Source organism: Leuresthes tenuis, unplaced genomic scaffold (assembly GCF_036924035.1).
Source record: "Leuresthes tenuis unplaced genomic scaffold, fLeuTen1.0.hap1 SCAF_11, whole genome shotgun sequence".
In the NCBI taxonomy this organism is placed as follows: Eukaryota; Metazoa; Chordata; class Actinopteri; order Atheriniformes; family Atherinopsidae; genus Leuresthes; species Leuresthes tenuis.
This window is the reverse complement of record NW_027325365.1, coordinates 21,451,002-21,465,307: the sequence shown is the minus strand read 5'-3', so window position 1 is coordinate 21,465,307 and position 14,306 is coordinate 21,451,002. Positions and strand designations below refer to the sequence as shown.

At 41.7% G+C, this 14,306-nt stretch overlaps 2 protein-coding genes across 3 annotated transcripts; one reads left to right on the top strand and one right to left on the bottom strand.

Annotated features, from left to right (window-relative positions):
- Positions 1-2,875: 2,875 nt before the first annotated feature.
- On the top strand, positions 2,876-5,826 carry insb (preproinsulin b). Its single transcript, XM_072396071.1, has 3 exons — positions 2,876-3,322; positions 4,620-4,825; positions 5,451-5,826. Exons 2-3 carry the CDS (start codon positions 4,633-4,635, stop codon positions 5,594-5,596), a joined length of 339 nt encoding a protein of 112 aa, XP_072252172.1. The 5' UTR covers positions 2,876-3,322; positions 4,620-4,632; the 3' UTR covers positions 5,597-5,826.
- A 276-nt stretch (positions 5,827-6,102) lies between these two features.
- On the bottom strand, positions 6,103-13,263 carry hmmr (hyaluronan-mediated motility receptor (RHAMM)). 2 transcript variants are annotated; one of them, XM_072396070.1, is made up of 20 exons: positions 13,125-13,263; positions 12,738-12,836; positions 12,576-12,661; positions 12,371-12,448; positions 12,029-12,217; positions 11,799-11,885; positions 11,595-11,706; positions 11,445-11,510; positions 11,129-11,202; positions 10,976-11,034; positions 10,527-10,894; positions 10,288-10,436; positions 9,964-10,199; positions 8,528-8,644; positions 8,228-8,425; positions 7,427-8,143; positions 7,276-7,348; positions 6,816-6,992; positions 6,547-6,709; positions 6,103-6,360 (listed from the first exon to the last, which is right to left on the bottom strand). In XM_072396070.1, the coding sequence occupies exons 1-20, from the start codon at positions 13,168-13,170 to the stop codon at positions 6,356-6,358; spliced, it is 3,099 nt and encodes a 1,032-aa protein (XP_072252171.1). In that variant the 5' UTR covers positions 13,171-13,263; the 3' UTR covers positions 6,103-6,355. The 2 variants fall into 2 exon arrangements, with proteins under 2 accessions (XP_072252171.1, XP_072252170.1); XM_072396069.1 differs by lacking the exon at positions 6,103-6,360 and having other exon boundaries at positions 6,367-6,709.
- Between the last annotated feature and the right edge of the window lie 1,043 nt (positions 13,264-14,306).

Genomic DNA, 14,306 nt, shown 5'->3' with positions numbered 1-14,306 from the left:
AGACACAAAAACTGATGGGAGCTTTTTTTTAAGTGCTGCAGGGGCTATGGAATTTCTTTTCTTTTTTTCAAACCCTTGACATTTTTCCAAGTCTTGTACTTTTTACGGCTCATCTCGTATTCTTGTCTTCTTCCTTTTGGTGCATTCTTAGATGATTTTGAAAAGCTGGAACATCATGTTTATGTAAGTTCTTTTAGTCCTTGTGATGCTTCTTGACTGACGTCCAACTGTCCCCACCTCACTTTTACTGGGCATCTTTTGAAAACGTACACATCTGTCCATATAAAGTCCCACGGTTAATGGTGTATTCAGTCAAACAATGAAATAAGAAACCCAGGCACAGAAAGAACTATTTAGATGTAAAAGCCCAAACACCTCAAAGAGCACTGTTGGAACTAAGTTAGGCTGTCAAAACAAAAGGTCTTAATATTCATAGAAATTGAGTACTTCAATCTTTTATTCATATCAAATGAATGAAACCCTCCAGAATTCTGCTTTTGCTTTGTTACAGCAGATAACTGTGTACTGATGAGGACAAAAGCAATGGAATCCTTTTGTAAAAATTAGCATGAAAACATGAGAAAATGAATAAAAAAAAAAAAGCTAGTCTTATGTCTCGTCTTTATGTTTTTGTGCAATGCTACAGATTCGTGGCCCGAGGAACAATCGTAGCACACAAACACAGGAACCACGAGTAAACTACATTTAAAAAATATTCAGCCCCTTCTACATTAGTTTCCATTACTCATGAGGCCTGTCAAGCACTCTTTCAGTTTCCAATGTTTGTCAGATTATTCTCAAATTTTAGAGAGCTCCATCTAAAAAAAAAAAAAAAACTAAAAAAAACAAGAGAACTTAGTTGCTCAACAACAAGATACAGATGATTAGCTTTAGAGAAAACATGGTTATGTCGATTTCAAATGTTTTCTTTACCAGCGAGGATGGTAATGTGCCATCTGGAAACTTACCCAACTTACACAGCCACAAGTGGAGGAAAATATTTGGGTTTTCTTTAAGGTGATTCGAATGCTTTTCAGAGCTAAATTGGTTCCTAGAATCAAACAACAGGCTTGAGAGATCTTTGGCGATGTAACATTCCCTGAATACGTTTGACCGTCTTTTCACTTTAATTCTTAATCTAATTCTTAGATAATGAATTATGTGTGTGTCTGTGAGACATTAATCATTCCATAGCCAATTGACAACTATATTCAAAGTCAACAGGAATAAGAAATACCCTTTCTGTTAATTAAAGTTCTATGTAGAAAGACAATAAATCATGACACACTAAGTACATCCTGTGATTTAATAGCTTGAAAAACCCGGTCTCTCTCATCGGAGTGGAGGACGTTTGGTCCACTCCTCTTTACAACAATGCCTCAGTTCATTGAGGTTTGTGAGCATACGTTTAAGCACAGCTCTCTGAAGATCCCACCACAGCATTTCACTCAGTTTGAGGTCTGGACTTTTTGGTCTCCTCTGTTCAAAGAACATTGTCCCAGAAGTCCTGTGGCTTGTTCAGATGCAACTTTGCAAAACCTAAGCCTTGCTGCAAGGAATGGCTTCCAAACAAGCCACACTTGTTCAGTCTTTTCCTAATTGTACTGTCATGAACTTTACCATTGAACATGCTGATCGAGGCCTGTAGAGTCTGAGATGTAGCTCTTGGACATTCGGTTTCTCTGAGCATTGCACCATCTGAGCTAAGAGTGAACTTCACTGAGATCAATTGCCGATTTCTTTCCTCTTTGGCATTGTGCCGACACCCCTGAATGCTCCAAAAAAACAATACTTCTGCTTTTACAGAGGTGCTCGCATTACAAATGATCAATTAATCAAGTGCATTTTATTAGTTCCATCTGGCTGATAATTACCCTTTAAATTCTAAAGGTTTAAATGGTTTTGTTATTAATGAATAACATGGTGTAAGGGGTCATGGGTTATCGTTCATCTAGGCTTATAATCACTTACTTTAAAGATCCGGTAAGGATCAGGTGACCCCCCCACGTCCCAGTGTCTTGATACATAAAATCTAAAATTTTATGTATGTATTTTAATGTCTTGAATTAAAAGAGGCTGCACTTTCCTCTTCACATGACTACCCACTCAAAACATCAATGCAGTGACATTATTCAGAGTGAGAGTCGGACCAGATGGGAGATGTTAAAATTCCTCTTCCAGTTTGAAGACGATTTTGTTGAATATGTACTGAAGGGTATACAAGAATAATATCATCTAAGAATGTTTACATAAAATCTCTTGGATGGGGAACTTTGTATTAATTAGTGTGCAGTATAAATAATAGAGATGCCCCAGAATGCTACTTTGCATATTTAACCCACCTTGACTCGACACAAAGGATATATTTTTTTTTCAAAAAAGCAACATCAAAGCATGTTTCAAAAAGGTTTGTGCAAACTATAGAATCTCGGCTGTAATGCAATTTAAAAAGTTGTATGGAGAGATCGAGTTCACGGCTGTCCCATTTTTCCTGTTAGGTGTTCTGCATATAGACCAAACACTGCGGAGAGACGAGTATCAGATCGGTTAGGCATCATAAAAGTTCAGCTGAATGTCGGAGGCAAAGTGACAACACAGCGCTGCGCAGCAACCGCAGGGCTCAACAATTGACTCATCACTTGATAGAAAATTACACAGTGTGTCAACTTTCATCGAAATCTGGCCCACCCACAGAGTGATGCACTGAAATTATCAGGAGCAGCTGCTGCATATGAGAGACGAGTTAGACATTATGCAGGCAAGACTTTTTTTCTTCCACAGGCTACATGACATATGGTACATCTAAGCTCTCCTCTGTCGATTTTTGTGCCATTAAATGCCTTCATGTATGTTGAAAAGAAGAAACAGATAGGAATGAATTATTCTCGCAAATCCCTCAAGACAGTGCTTTAGTTTTCACATGCCACTAGTGGTCGCTAATGGATTAAAAATCCTCTAATCTAGACTGATTAGACTGTGACATATGGCGTATGTAAGCTTGTGAACAGTGCCAGTGAGGCCATTACACAGCAGGGGTTGAAGTGGGTATAACTCTGGGTGGCAGCGTTCTCAACTTTATCCTGATGGTGTCGGACCACAGTCAGTTAAATGACGTAGCGCCACCGAAGAACAGATCAAGCATGCTTATGGGTCAGGGTGTTAATGAGAAGGCTTTCTGTTGAGACTGACAATAGACAGGTGGAGGTGGAGAGTTAAAGAGGGGGAAAGGTGGCCAAGCGGAGATGTTCTCTGCACCTCACAGCCCGGGCCCTTTTCATCTCTAACCACCAGCTGCTCTGCTGCTCAGAGACCTAAAACACAGGTAAGCCAGCTTCTCTGTATTCCCTCGAGTTTTCCCCTGTTAAAATTGATGTCTACAATAACCAGGATGAAAATACAGTGCAGCATGGATAGGATCCATAATTCAACCAATCTACTTTTCCGAGGTGCCTGGCACACGACCAAGAGGGATAGAGGAGTGGCAGACCACGCGGTGCGCTCGGCCAATTTTGTAATGCCTGGCACATGTGCATTGTTAAAGCCACCGTTAAACTGATTTATTTCTCATCCAATAATCTGCAGTTTACAACTAGATGTCCACAAAAGCTCCATTTAGTATCTAAATGACTGCTAAGTGTGTTTTTCACCTTGAGAAGGGAGATGGACGTTAAAGCTGCGAGACTATCCATCACAAGTGGGATTTAACCAGTAGCCCAAATTACTGTTGTGTAGTTTTGGACAATTCATTCCCTCCTTTGAGCACTTTACCTGTTAAACCTGGATATAAAATTGGTGATCCGGGGTTTTAGACATTCTTTCTTGCGATAATACCAGAAAAAAAAAAAAAAAGCCTCAAAAGGTCATGAAAGTAAGGCTAAAATTATTTCAATTGAGGGGGGGGGCTTTGTCAAAATAACATTAGGCAGAACTTTGGCTGCGTGATGTCTACTACGCTATCTGAAAATAATAATGGAATGTCCAACATCAAAGTCAAAGGAGCCAAGAGGCCAATTTTAACTCCAGAACTATCCAGTTCTTTCAGGAAGTAACATAGGCATCGTTTCCACAGCAACCCCTTGAAAACTCCGGCAGCGGGGTCATCAGAATGTCATTTATGAACTTATGAGTCTTAATCTGGACTTTGTCTCCGTAAGACTGCATACATTTGTAATGTTTAGAGACAAATGTCAAACTGTGACTCGTCTGCAGACCTTGTTTTACCGTGGCTTCAACCTGGCCTTTGATTTCCACTGAATGAATGAATTATTCAGTTGTCTGCTCACTTCAAAGCCCATATTTTTGAGTGGGGCTATTGCTCGTATGTTCTGTGCGATCATACTCTGCCTGGAGTTTTTCTGGTTGAGCTTCGCAAAATATCTATAACTGAAGTTATTAGAAGAAAGTGGTTATGCTCAAGTTTCCCGAAGAACACTCCAGTCCATTTTCAGCATTGCTTTATCCCCTGACTTTTGTCTATCTGAGCACCAGGCGTTAACTATTAAAAGGTGGATTCAGTTCAACAATCTTTGAAACCCATATAAAAAAATTGATCAGATATATTCCGTTATGTGTGAATGTTTTTCTTCTTCTTCCCCCCTTTCTTTTTTTCGGTGTCCAAGCGGTCTCCCTCTTATGGCCAGGGTACCATGGCGGGCGGTGTCAGTGATGTTACTGCTGTTGCTCTGCCCCTTCGGGGCGTCCTCAACCCCCATCCAGCACCTGTGCGGATCCCACCTGGTGGACGCCCTCTACTTCGTATGTGGGGAGAGGGGATTTTTTTACACTCCAAGCCGAACCCACAAGCGGGATCTGGAACAACTACTCGGTAAGGTTCCAAAAACTCTGGAAACTTGCATTTGTCCGATTTTCTTTTATAAAACCATCTTACAAAAGTTTCATTAAGGGTGGAAGTTTAGAAGTGTGACTTTGTTTCTCCAGTTTCTACAGTTCGGATGAGTAAAAACTCCAAATCTGCTAGCAGGAGGACAAACTTGCTGATAACTTTACTGAACTAAATCTATGCATTCGTCCACGGCATTATTAGTGTGCATAGCCTCTCTCCAGCCTCTTTAATTCAGATCGAGCTATTCTGTCTTATTGTTGCTTTAAACATCTATGATGTAACAAATCCATTCATCACAAACCCTGTGAACTCCCCACATTCCTCATTAAGTTATTCCCAAAACGCATTATTTAGATCTTCCACCTCAAACATTCTATTCATGTTTTGAAGTTAACATCAGTGAGCAAGCTATGCCTCGGTTGGAGCTTCATCGTATCATAGCGCTCGAAGCATAGACTAACAAGACTAAATGGATTGTCACGATCAGATTAACTAGCTATTAAGGCTCCATGGAAGTCTGAATAGTCAGTGGTGTTTTCAAGACGTTTGCATGGAAGCGGTTAAATGGCCTTTAACATTGGCTGTGGAAACTCTCTACACTTCAAAGGGTTCCTGTCTGAAAGGGCCAGACAGGAGGAGCGGCTGTGGAGGGTTATGTCTGGCCGTGATGAACCCAAGGTGAAGAGAGGCATCGTGGAGCAGTGCTGCCATAAACCGTGCAGCATCCATCACCTAGAAGGCTACTGCGACTGACTCGCCACTCAGCAACTAGCACCACTCATAGCTTGTAAAAAAAGGTCCCGATGTCAATTTCTGGCCCGATACTTGCTGGCTATGTCTTATCAACTGAAGGAAATAAAGCTTCATGACCCATAACCCGAGGCTCCTCTCAGCAAAGATGTGAATTTGTGTTCTTTGTAGCTAGTAGTGAAACATATGGGTTACTCCAACTCTGACCTGTGGCTGCAGTCCAAGAGTGCCCTCTACTGGCTGAAGACGGGCATGACCAAAGTGCTGCCCGTACAGAGGGCTCTGTGCAGAGCAACACTGCAGTGATGTAGATAAAACTAAGCAAAACTTTGTTTTAAGAGGAATATCAAAATCTGTCTTTATTTACATAGAATAAACAATTTACAAACAAACTATTCTCCATGAAATAGCTACTAGTCATGTTACCTAAAGAATTGCTAAGAATAAAATTCAGTAGACCATATAAAATATGTTGCATGACTTCTGCTTTTGATCTGACTGTTAGGATGAAAAAGCTTCCATCAATGTCCTCTTTGTTGTTTTCACACCATTTCTGCACACACCAAACATATTAAAACCCATTCTCATACAGTCCATGAAATCATTTGACACAAAATGTGTAAAACACCACCGTGAGGAAAATGTAGTTTATAATGTGAGAATTAGGACTTAGTAACACATTGATATCTATATGTATGAACACCAAGTTTAAGGATGTGATGTGATCTGGCTGCACCGTCCCTGGCAGCGAGCAGAGCTCTTCTACTCTATATGGTTTCCTAACAGAAACAAAGAAAAGTCAGAATACTGAAAATATTTCTACAGTGAGTAAAAACAGTAAGGAAAAAATTCACAAAAACTGATCAATTCTTATCGCATTTGGTGACACCGTCAAAGCTAGTGCTCTATAATAATATGTTCAAGCTGCAGGGTGTAGTCAGTTTGGTGCTCACCCTTTTTAAGAGGTTCAGTTACATCAGATTGCCTGTTCTCCTTGTCGTGATGAAAAGCTTTGCTGGGATCAAACCTGCGACGAGGAGCACCGGGAAGCTTCGACTTCAGCTGCTCCAGATCGCTTTTCTGTCGGCTGGCCAGGGCCCGAAGCTTCAACACCTCCTGCACCCACGGACAGACGGGAGAGTGAAACACTAAAGCACCGGCGTGTAAGACCAGGACAAAGTATGCGCTGCGCAAAGCAGACGATGCTGCCCCGACATTCCACCTGTTTAAGGGAGACGTTCTCATCTTTGAGCTTCACCACATGCTTGATCTTCTGCTTCTGGTTCTGGTGCCCCAGGAGGCGAGCGTAAGCATCGGCTAATTTGTTTAATTCCTCCTGGTTCGCCCCGTTCTCATTAAGTAGCGCATTGCGCTCTGCAGAAAACGCATCCAGCTGCTCCTGTGGGCAGACATTAGCATAAGGTTTCTTATTTATTATCATTTATTTCAAAAAGATCAGTTGTTCCTTTATTTTCTTTTTTACTTGACATAATCCACTATTTACCACTTGAATGCAAACTGTCGGCCATTTGCCGCTGTGCAGGTGGCATTTAGTGTCGAGCTTAAATACACTCGAGAGCACTTTTTACATTAAACAAAGTCATTTAAGAAATACTTGTAAGTCAGCTCTAATTAAAGCTCACCTGGGCTACTTTGAGGTTTAATATGTGAAAATGACTAACCTGGAATGGCCTGACTTTAGCATACAGCTCCTCATATTGTTTCCTCCAGTGCTCGAGTTCAGACCTTGGGGAGCTTAAAAGAGAGGAATGATCATCTAAAAACTGCAAATTGGAAAAACTATGATCACAGAGAAACCCCAGTACTGCTCACCTCTTCTCTTGTGCTTCAGCTAATTGTCTTTGGAGTTCCTGCCGCTGCTCCTCCATTTCCCACTGCAGTGTGACCTTCTGCTGAGTAAGTGCTTCTACCTGTTCCCTCAGTGCTCGCCTGTCTTTCTCCGGCTCGTGCTCCAAAGCCTGTGTCTTCTCCTCCATGAGGTCTAATTGGACCTGGAGGCAAACCCTTTCTTGTTCAACTTCATCCAGATGAGATCGAAGCCGATTTTTGTCCTGCTCAGTAGCGCTTAGCTGATTTTCATGAGCACGTCCTAACTGTTCTTTGAGTTCTACTTCAGACAGCAGGCTCTTTCTATCCTCATCAACCCTCTTAAGCTCAGTCTGTAGTCTGAGCACCTCTGACCTGACCAGCTCATGGTTTTTTCTCTCAGCTTCAAATGCCTCTTTTTCCTCTTGAAGGGCAGTCTGAATTTTAACCGTCTCCTCTCTTTCTTCTTGGAGGCTCTTCATTATTTCCTCCTTTTCCTGGCTGATCTTCTCCAGCAGTTCCTGGGCTTTTTCCCTATCATGTTGGAGCTGAGTTAAACTCTGTCTTCCCTGTTGCTCTAGTCGCCCGAGTGCTTCTTCTTTCTCATTCGTCTGCAGCTGTAGCTCTTGCTGAAGCTGGTCGATTTGAGCTGAAAGCCTCGCCTCTGTGGCCTTTATCTCCTCATCCTTTTGTGTGAGGCAAGCCTGCATCTCCAGCAAAATTCTACAAGTTCACAGAGAAAGAAGAATAAAGAGGGCGGAAAAGTGACAATTACTTAAACAAAGATGGAGTGAGTTTCAAGCAAACCTTGAATTCTCCCTGGCTTTTGCTTCAGCCAGCAGTCTCTCTTGGTGCTCATCTGTCCACTCCTTCATTCTGTTGATCTCTTCCTCTTTTTCTTCAACCATTTTGCCCATCACCTCCCTCAGTTGATGGGTCACTCTCTCCACCTCCATCTCCCGCTCTTTCTGTTTTTCCTTTTCTCCCTTTAGAGCCTCTTTAGTGCTGAAAAGTAAGACAGGCATTCAGTTGAGAGTTTAAAGCCAAACACGAATCAAACTGACGCTCAAGCTAAACCTCAACCAGCACCGACTCTTGAGCGCTCACCTTTCCAGCTCTGTGAAAATATCTCCCATCTTTGTCTGCAGGTCTGCGTTTGCCTGTTGGAGCTCGAGCACGACAGCCAAATGGACCTCTTTCAAAGCTGCCACGTCACTGCTTTTACTGGAAACGACAAGCAAAAAAAAAATTGGTGTTGAAATCCATTTTCAAGCTCAATGAGCTTCCGCCTGGCATATGAAGCGTGCTACACAAACAAACAGGACTTTTGAAGCATAACAATTCATTATATGAGCTAAAGTTACTGAAAAAAAAATAAATAAATGCATAAAATGAAAAAACATACCGGTACCAAAAAAAACAGAAGTATGACATTATTACATAGTCATATGAAGGGTTTAGACATGCTTTTAAATGTGCTTTATTAAGTATACTTGAATACCAAAAAAGTCTCTTGAATAATATTGAAGGAAAATATACATTCAAGTTCATAATTGTCACAATCGTTGTCATTCACTTGTGTAGAAACAGCAGAGAACAAATATCACACGACTGCATGGTACATGATCAAGTTAATGCCCTATAAATGATGTCCATGCCTTTCAAAAAGCTACTTTTTTTTTGTTGTTACCCTGCCCAAAAGGCACATGGATATATACGATTTAATTCATTTGAAATGCACTGTATGTGTGTGTCATTACATGTTTAAGCAGATTCAGGCTATAAGAGTGGCATAAACATAAAGAGAGCCTTCAATCAGTAACTAACGTTGTCATTTGTATGACAGTGAGTGGTGACTGTGAAAGTGTTGGACCCCAATTATTTATCACCAGGGGGGCAGACATGTACCCTATCTACTGGAATGGAGGAAAAACAACCTTTTTAAATATACAAAAAAAAGAAAGAAAGAAAGTGAAAAAATTAAACATCCAACACAACAACAACAAATTTCTCATGACCTTACGCTTTGACAGACTCTGGGTGCACGAGCAGGACAAACATCGTGATGTAATGTGCCAAACCTGATGTGGAGTGTCATGGTGTAAGGTGAACATCAAAATGTTGCCATCCTCTGAAAGCAGCGACATGATACCCAGCATCTTATCCTTTATTTGAACTGTCAGTCTCCACTCTCAGCTATCTAATAAAAGCAGATCGCATGCTCCTCACCAAGTGCCCTGTTGCCCTTATACACACAACAGATGAAGTAATGAGGTGATGTGCAAACGTCAGGCTGCTCATTACCAGAAATAGACAGTGACCCACTGACTATGTCATACTTGTGATAGACAGGATACCGCAATTACTTTCAAGTGTTGTGTGTACACTGAATGCTGGGACGTGCATCTAAATAGTAACACAGAAAATAATGACTAATCCAGAAAAGGTTGTTCCAGTGTAGCGAGGCCGACTTCAGTTAAACTTCATCTTGCTAACTTTTCACTCACATTCACCATCGGTGTGTTTGGCTCTTGGGTACTCACCACTCCAACAGCTCCTTCGTGTCATTTAGCTGCCGCTCCAGCTCGTCTTTCTCCCCCTGCAGTTTTTGAAGGGCCTCCTGACTCTTCTCTGTAACATCCTGACTCCGCTGCTCTTGTTCCTCCATGACAGCGAGCACTCCCAGCACCTCTTCCATCTCCTCCTTTAGCTGTCTGAAGTGTTCCTCAGACTCCTGTCTTTCATGCTCCACCAGCATAGTCAGGGAATCCACCAGCGCCTGTAAAACCCGGCAAAACTAAACCTTAAACTTTCACTGTGCATTTTCCTAAGAGTAAAACCATGACAGACAACAGTGCTTATGTAACCTTTTCTTTTGTCAGCTCCTCCAGAAGTACAGCATGTCCTTGCTCAAGCTGAATCTGTCTCTTTCTCTCATCTCTTTTGGCCTGCTGTAACACAGTCAGCTCCATCTTCAGCTCCTCTGCTCTCTTCAGTCCCTCCTCCTGAGTCTTGCCTAAAACCAAACAAAAGATGGACAACATAGGACTTACGAAGTTCATGCGACTCCAAAGTGAAAATAATTATTGGCTTTGGATAACCATACTTCTCTCCTCCTCAGAGAACAGACATCTCTGTTCAAGATGTGCCACCCGCTCATCCAGCTCCTTCTCAGTTCTCCTCAGCACCTCCCTCAGTCTGGCAAGCTCGGTCTCCTGTTGACGGACCGTCGCCTCAGAGTCTTCAATTTCTTGGTTGGCCAGCTTCAACTGCTTCTCCATGTCACTCACTGACTTTTGTGCCGACTGGAGCTCCACCTCCTGGTACTCCATTCTCTTCTCCACCTCCCATAAAGCATCCTTTGATGTCTGCAGCACCTCCTGGAATCTGTGGGCCTCCTCTTCTTTTTGTCTCAGCAAACCCTTTGTGGTCTCTAGCTCTGTAGTATGCTGTTCTAGCTCCAACTCTAGTTGGCTGTGAGAAAAGTGACATGAGTGTACTGTACGTGGCAAACAACGGAGATGAAAAAAAGAATGCGAAGGGGCACTTCCTTACGTTAGCTTCTCCACTTGAGTACCTGCAACCCTGTTTTCTTGAATCTCCAAGCGGAGATCCTACAAACAAAAACAGATGTGTCAGCGTGTCTTTCACAAGAATATTATGAAATGTGGGGGGGTAAAGATTTGTTCTTGTAGCCATAGTTCATACTTGGATCTGGTCATTGGCTGAATCCAGGTATCCCTGCAGTACTTTAATCTCCTGCCTCAGCTCCCGTATCACAGCTGAAAAACAATGTAATCACAGTCGGTCGAGTAAGCAAAGGCGTGACCAGCAGTGGGACCAGTGCTGCGTGAAACTTTTATGTTGTACACACAAGGCCACAACAGGGATATAAATCCATCGTTGTGAGCAGGAAATAGGCTGAGAAGTCTCCGGTTTTAGACAGGAGCTATTGGCTATTGGACTATTGGTCAACTCGATGAAGTGTGCCTAAAGTCAACAGCAAGTGGCACACAAAACTCACCGTGGAGCCGAGCATTTTCCTTCTCAAGCTCTTCACTCTGGGTTTTTGTAACTTTATGGAGATCCTCTGAAAAAAAAAAAAAAAAGAAAGCCTGATTTAGTTCAGCTACAAATACTGTCAAAATCACACTGCATCATTTGTAAATCTTACCCAAGTTTTTATTCTTGTCCTGCAGGGCAAAGGTCAAAGCCCTGGCAGCTTGAAGATCAGTTTCTAACACCCTCAGCTGGCCTTCAGTGTTAATCTGCAGGATACTTAACTCCTAGACACAAACACAATGTACGTAAGCACAACAAAAGCATGCTCCCAATCCATGTGTTTAGCCACGAATAAACCTTCAAAGGAGAAACATACTTGATTTTTTACATCCAATTTGTTCCTAGCTTCCATCAGGTCCATTGTGAGAGAATTGATCCTCTTCTTTGTAGTATCAGCAGACACCTAAAAGGTACGCAGCGACATGTTTCTTGTAGTACGGAGAAGATGTATAAAGTTTTGCACAGCTCAATATACATTTAATAACGACAAGACAGGGTTTTCCAAGTACTCTGTAGACTATATACACGATCAAAGCTGAAACGCACCTTGTTTTTAAGAAACTCGTTGACTTTCTTGAGCTCCGCTCGCTGTCTTTCAAGTGTAGTAACATTGGCAGCGAGGCTCGTCTTCTCCCTGACTGCAGCCAGCAGCTTGGCCTCCACCTTCTTCAGCTCTTCTTCCAAGACCAGCAAGCGGCGGTCCTGCTCCCCTCGCTGCTGCACCAGAGACCGGATCTGGGAAGAAATACAGCTGCGTTTATCTCTTGGACGAGGTGGTAATGAACTGCTTGTTTACCAGTTTGCTCAATGTTATTACAACACAAGTGGGCGAAAAAAAAACCCTAGAAAAATGCACTCGTGGGTAAATATTGCTTTCACCAGTCACACCTCTCTCTCCAAGAGTTTCTGCTGCTTCCTCTCCATGGTCATGCCATCCCTCTCTTTCTTCACACTGGAGCCCTCACTCTGCGTTTTGATAAGTTATTAAAAGTGAATAATAGATTTATGATTGGGGAAAAAGAAATCTGTAAGGTTTGCAGAGACATCCAAATAACGCAATAAGGATTATTTGCTAAAATAACTGTAAACTTACAAGACCATCAACAGACATAGTCCTGCGGACAGGTGAGACCAGGGCATTTCTGGAGGGCGATGACGGTGGCAGGAGACCCCCAGTCTCTGAAGACCCATAAAGACAATAAGTGGCACAAAACAGAAACAGCTATTCCACGTTGTGTTCTGAACAAACACCCACCTGCCTTAACAGATCTGAATCGATCAGATTTGTCGAAGGATGCTGCTCCCTTCAGCTCCCCTGATTTGATCTCATAGGCCCCCGGTGGAGGACCGCAACCTTTGGCCAACAGCACAACGTTACATACTGATACACACAGTCACGTGAGTATTGTTTTTTGTTTCTTTGAAAATTCAAAGTGTACCCCCTTCGTTATTTTGCCGAGTTTTACTTAGTTTCGTGAAATTAAATTAACCTAACCCAACAAGCCACCACGCCGACCAGGTGTAACTTGAGGTTTGATTAGCTATTAGCTAAGTATGTCAGCTAAGCTACTTACCGTTAAATAACTTAAGTGGATGATTCGCCAACAAGCTAATAAACTTTCAGCTTTTTAACGTTACTTACCTACGTTCTCATTGAACCTCTTCAGAGGAGCCCTTGAAAAAGACATTTCCGATCGACTTTACGCGGAAAAACGATCAAATTTTCCCGACAGTTTTCGCAGAGGCTGCAGTGCAGCTCCAGATGTCACACAACAACAAGGGCTAACGATCCGCCGCTGAAATTTCAAAAAAACGTCATACGTAGCTTTATGTATGCGTGTCCAATAGGAATCGACATGACGAAATGACGACATGTCCCATGTCCTATCAGTGTTGGGAGATTTTCAAAAGAACCCCGAAGTTCACAGAAGGAAATAACTGATTCTTTTGGACAGTTTGTTTGTACATAGTGTTTTTTTTTTTCAATTTACATAAAAAGTGATATGTTGCAGCCTTGCTGTTTTCAATTCCCAGTTTGTAAACTGAAAAGGATGATTTTATTTGTGTATGCATATAATAATCAGGAAGAGTTTGGCCCCTATGTACTCAATAGTATTGTTATTAACAAAAAATTAATTTTAGGTCAAGGAATTAATGTCTGCTGACACCAAAGAGCTGTCTCTCCAACCACCAAAGTCTGTGAAAGTATTTAAGAGATCTTTAAATAAATATACATATATTTTTTCTAAAAAGCTACTGAAGGCAATTATTCAGTTCATATTGTTTTAAAATACCACTGTACTGTCATGTATGTAATTGCTGGAAAACACCCCGTCTAATTTCCTGTTTGGCTAAAACTGGACTTGAGTGGATTCATTTGGATTGCATTGTAATAAATTGGATTCAGCTGAACTGAACCGCTTTATAATGAGATTGAATTGGACTTAAATCAAACGTACTTCTTTTCACCGTGAAACGCCCCGAGATGACTTTTGTTGAGCATTTTTTTTCCATTGAAAGTGTTGCATTGAAATGAAAATTAACTCTAAAAAAAACATTTTCCCTTAGAAAATCCAACCCATGTGTGTGTAATGTTCGCGTTAAACATACATGCTTGAAAACCCTCTAAAACCTTCCAATCCTTCTGCCCTGCATTAAACCATCGAAATGTATCCAGCTAATCTGTGCACATATATTGCGTGGCAACCCCATTAATTCCCAGTTCCCATTAATACACCGGATAATTTTCTCAAACATTCTTTTTCTTTTTTTATTTCATGGAAATACAACATAACTCCAAATCCTTTGCAGGACTATTGTTGTA

Bases quoted from the DNA above. Each gene is read 5' to 3' on its own strand.
- insb (XM_072396071.1), top strand. From the start codon at position 4,633: ATGGCCAGGGTACCATGGCGGGCGGTGTCAGTGATGTTACTGCTGTTG. The intron at 4,826-5,450 runs GTAAGGTTCCAA...TACACTTCAAAG, and splicing joins GGATCTGGAACAACTACTCG to GGTTCCTGTCTGAAAGGGCC.
- hmmr (XM_072396069.1), bottom strand. From the start codon at position 13,170: ATGTCTTTTTCAAGGGCTCCTCTGAAGAGGTTCAATGAGAACGTAG. The intron at 12,837-13,124 runs GTAAGTAACGTT...TGTTGGCCAAAG, and splicing joins GAGGTTCAATGAGAACGTAG to GTTGCGGTCCTCCACCGGGG. The intron at 10,895-10,975 runs GTAAGGAAGTGC...CTTTTCTCACAG, and splicing joins ACTCAAGTGGAGAAGCTAAC to CCAACTAGAGTTGGAGCTAG.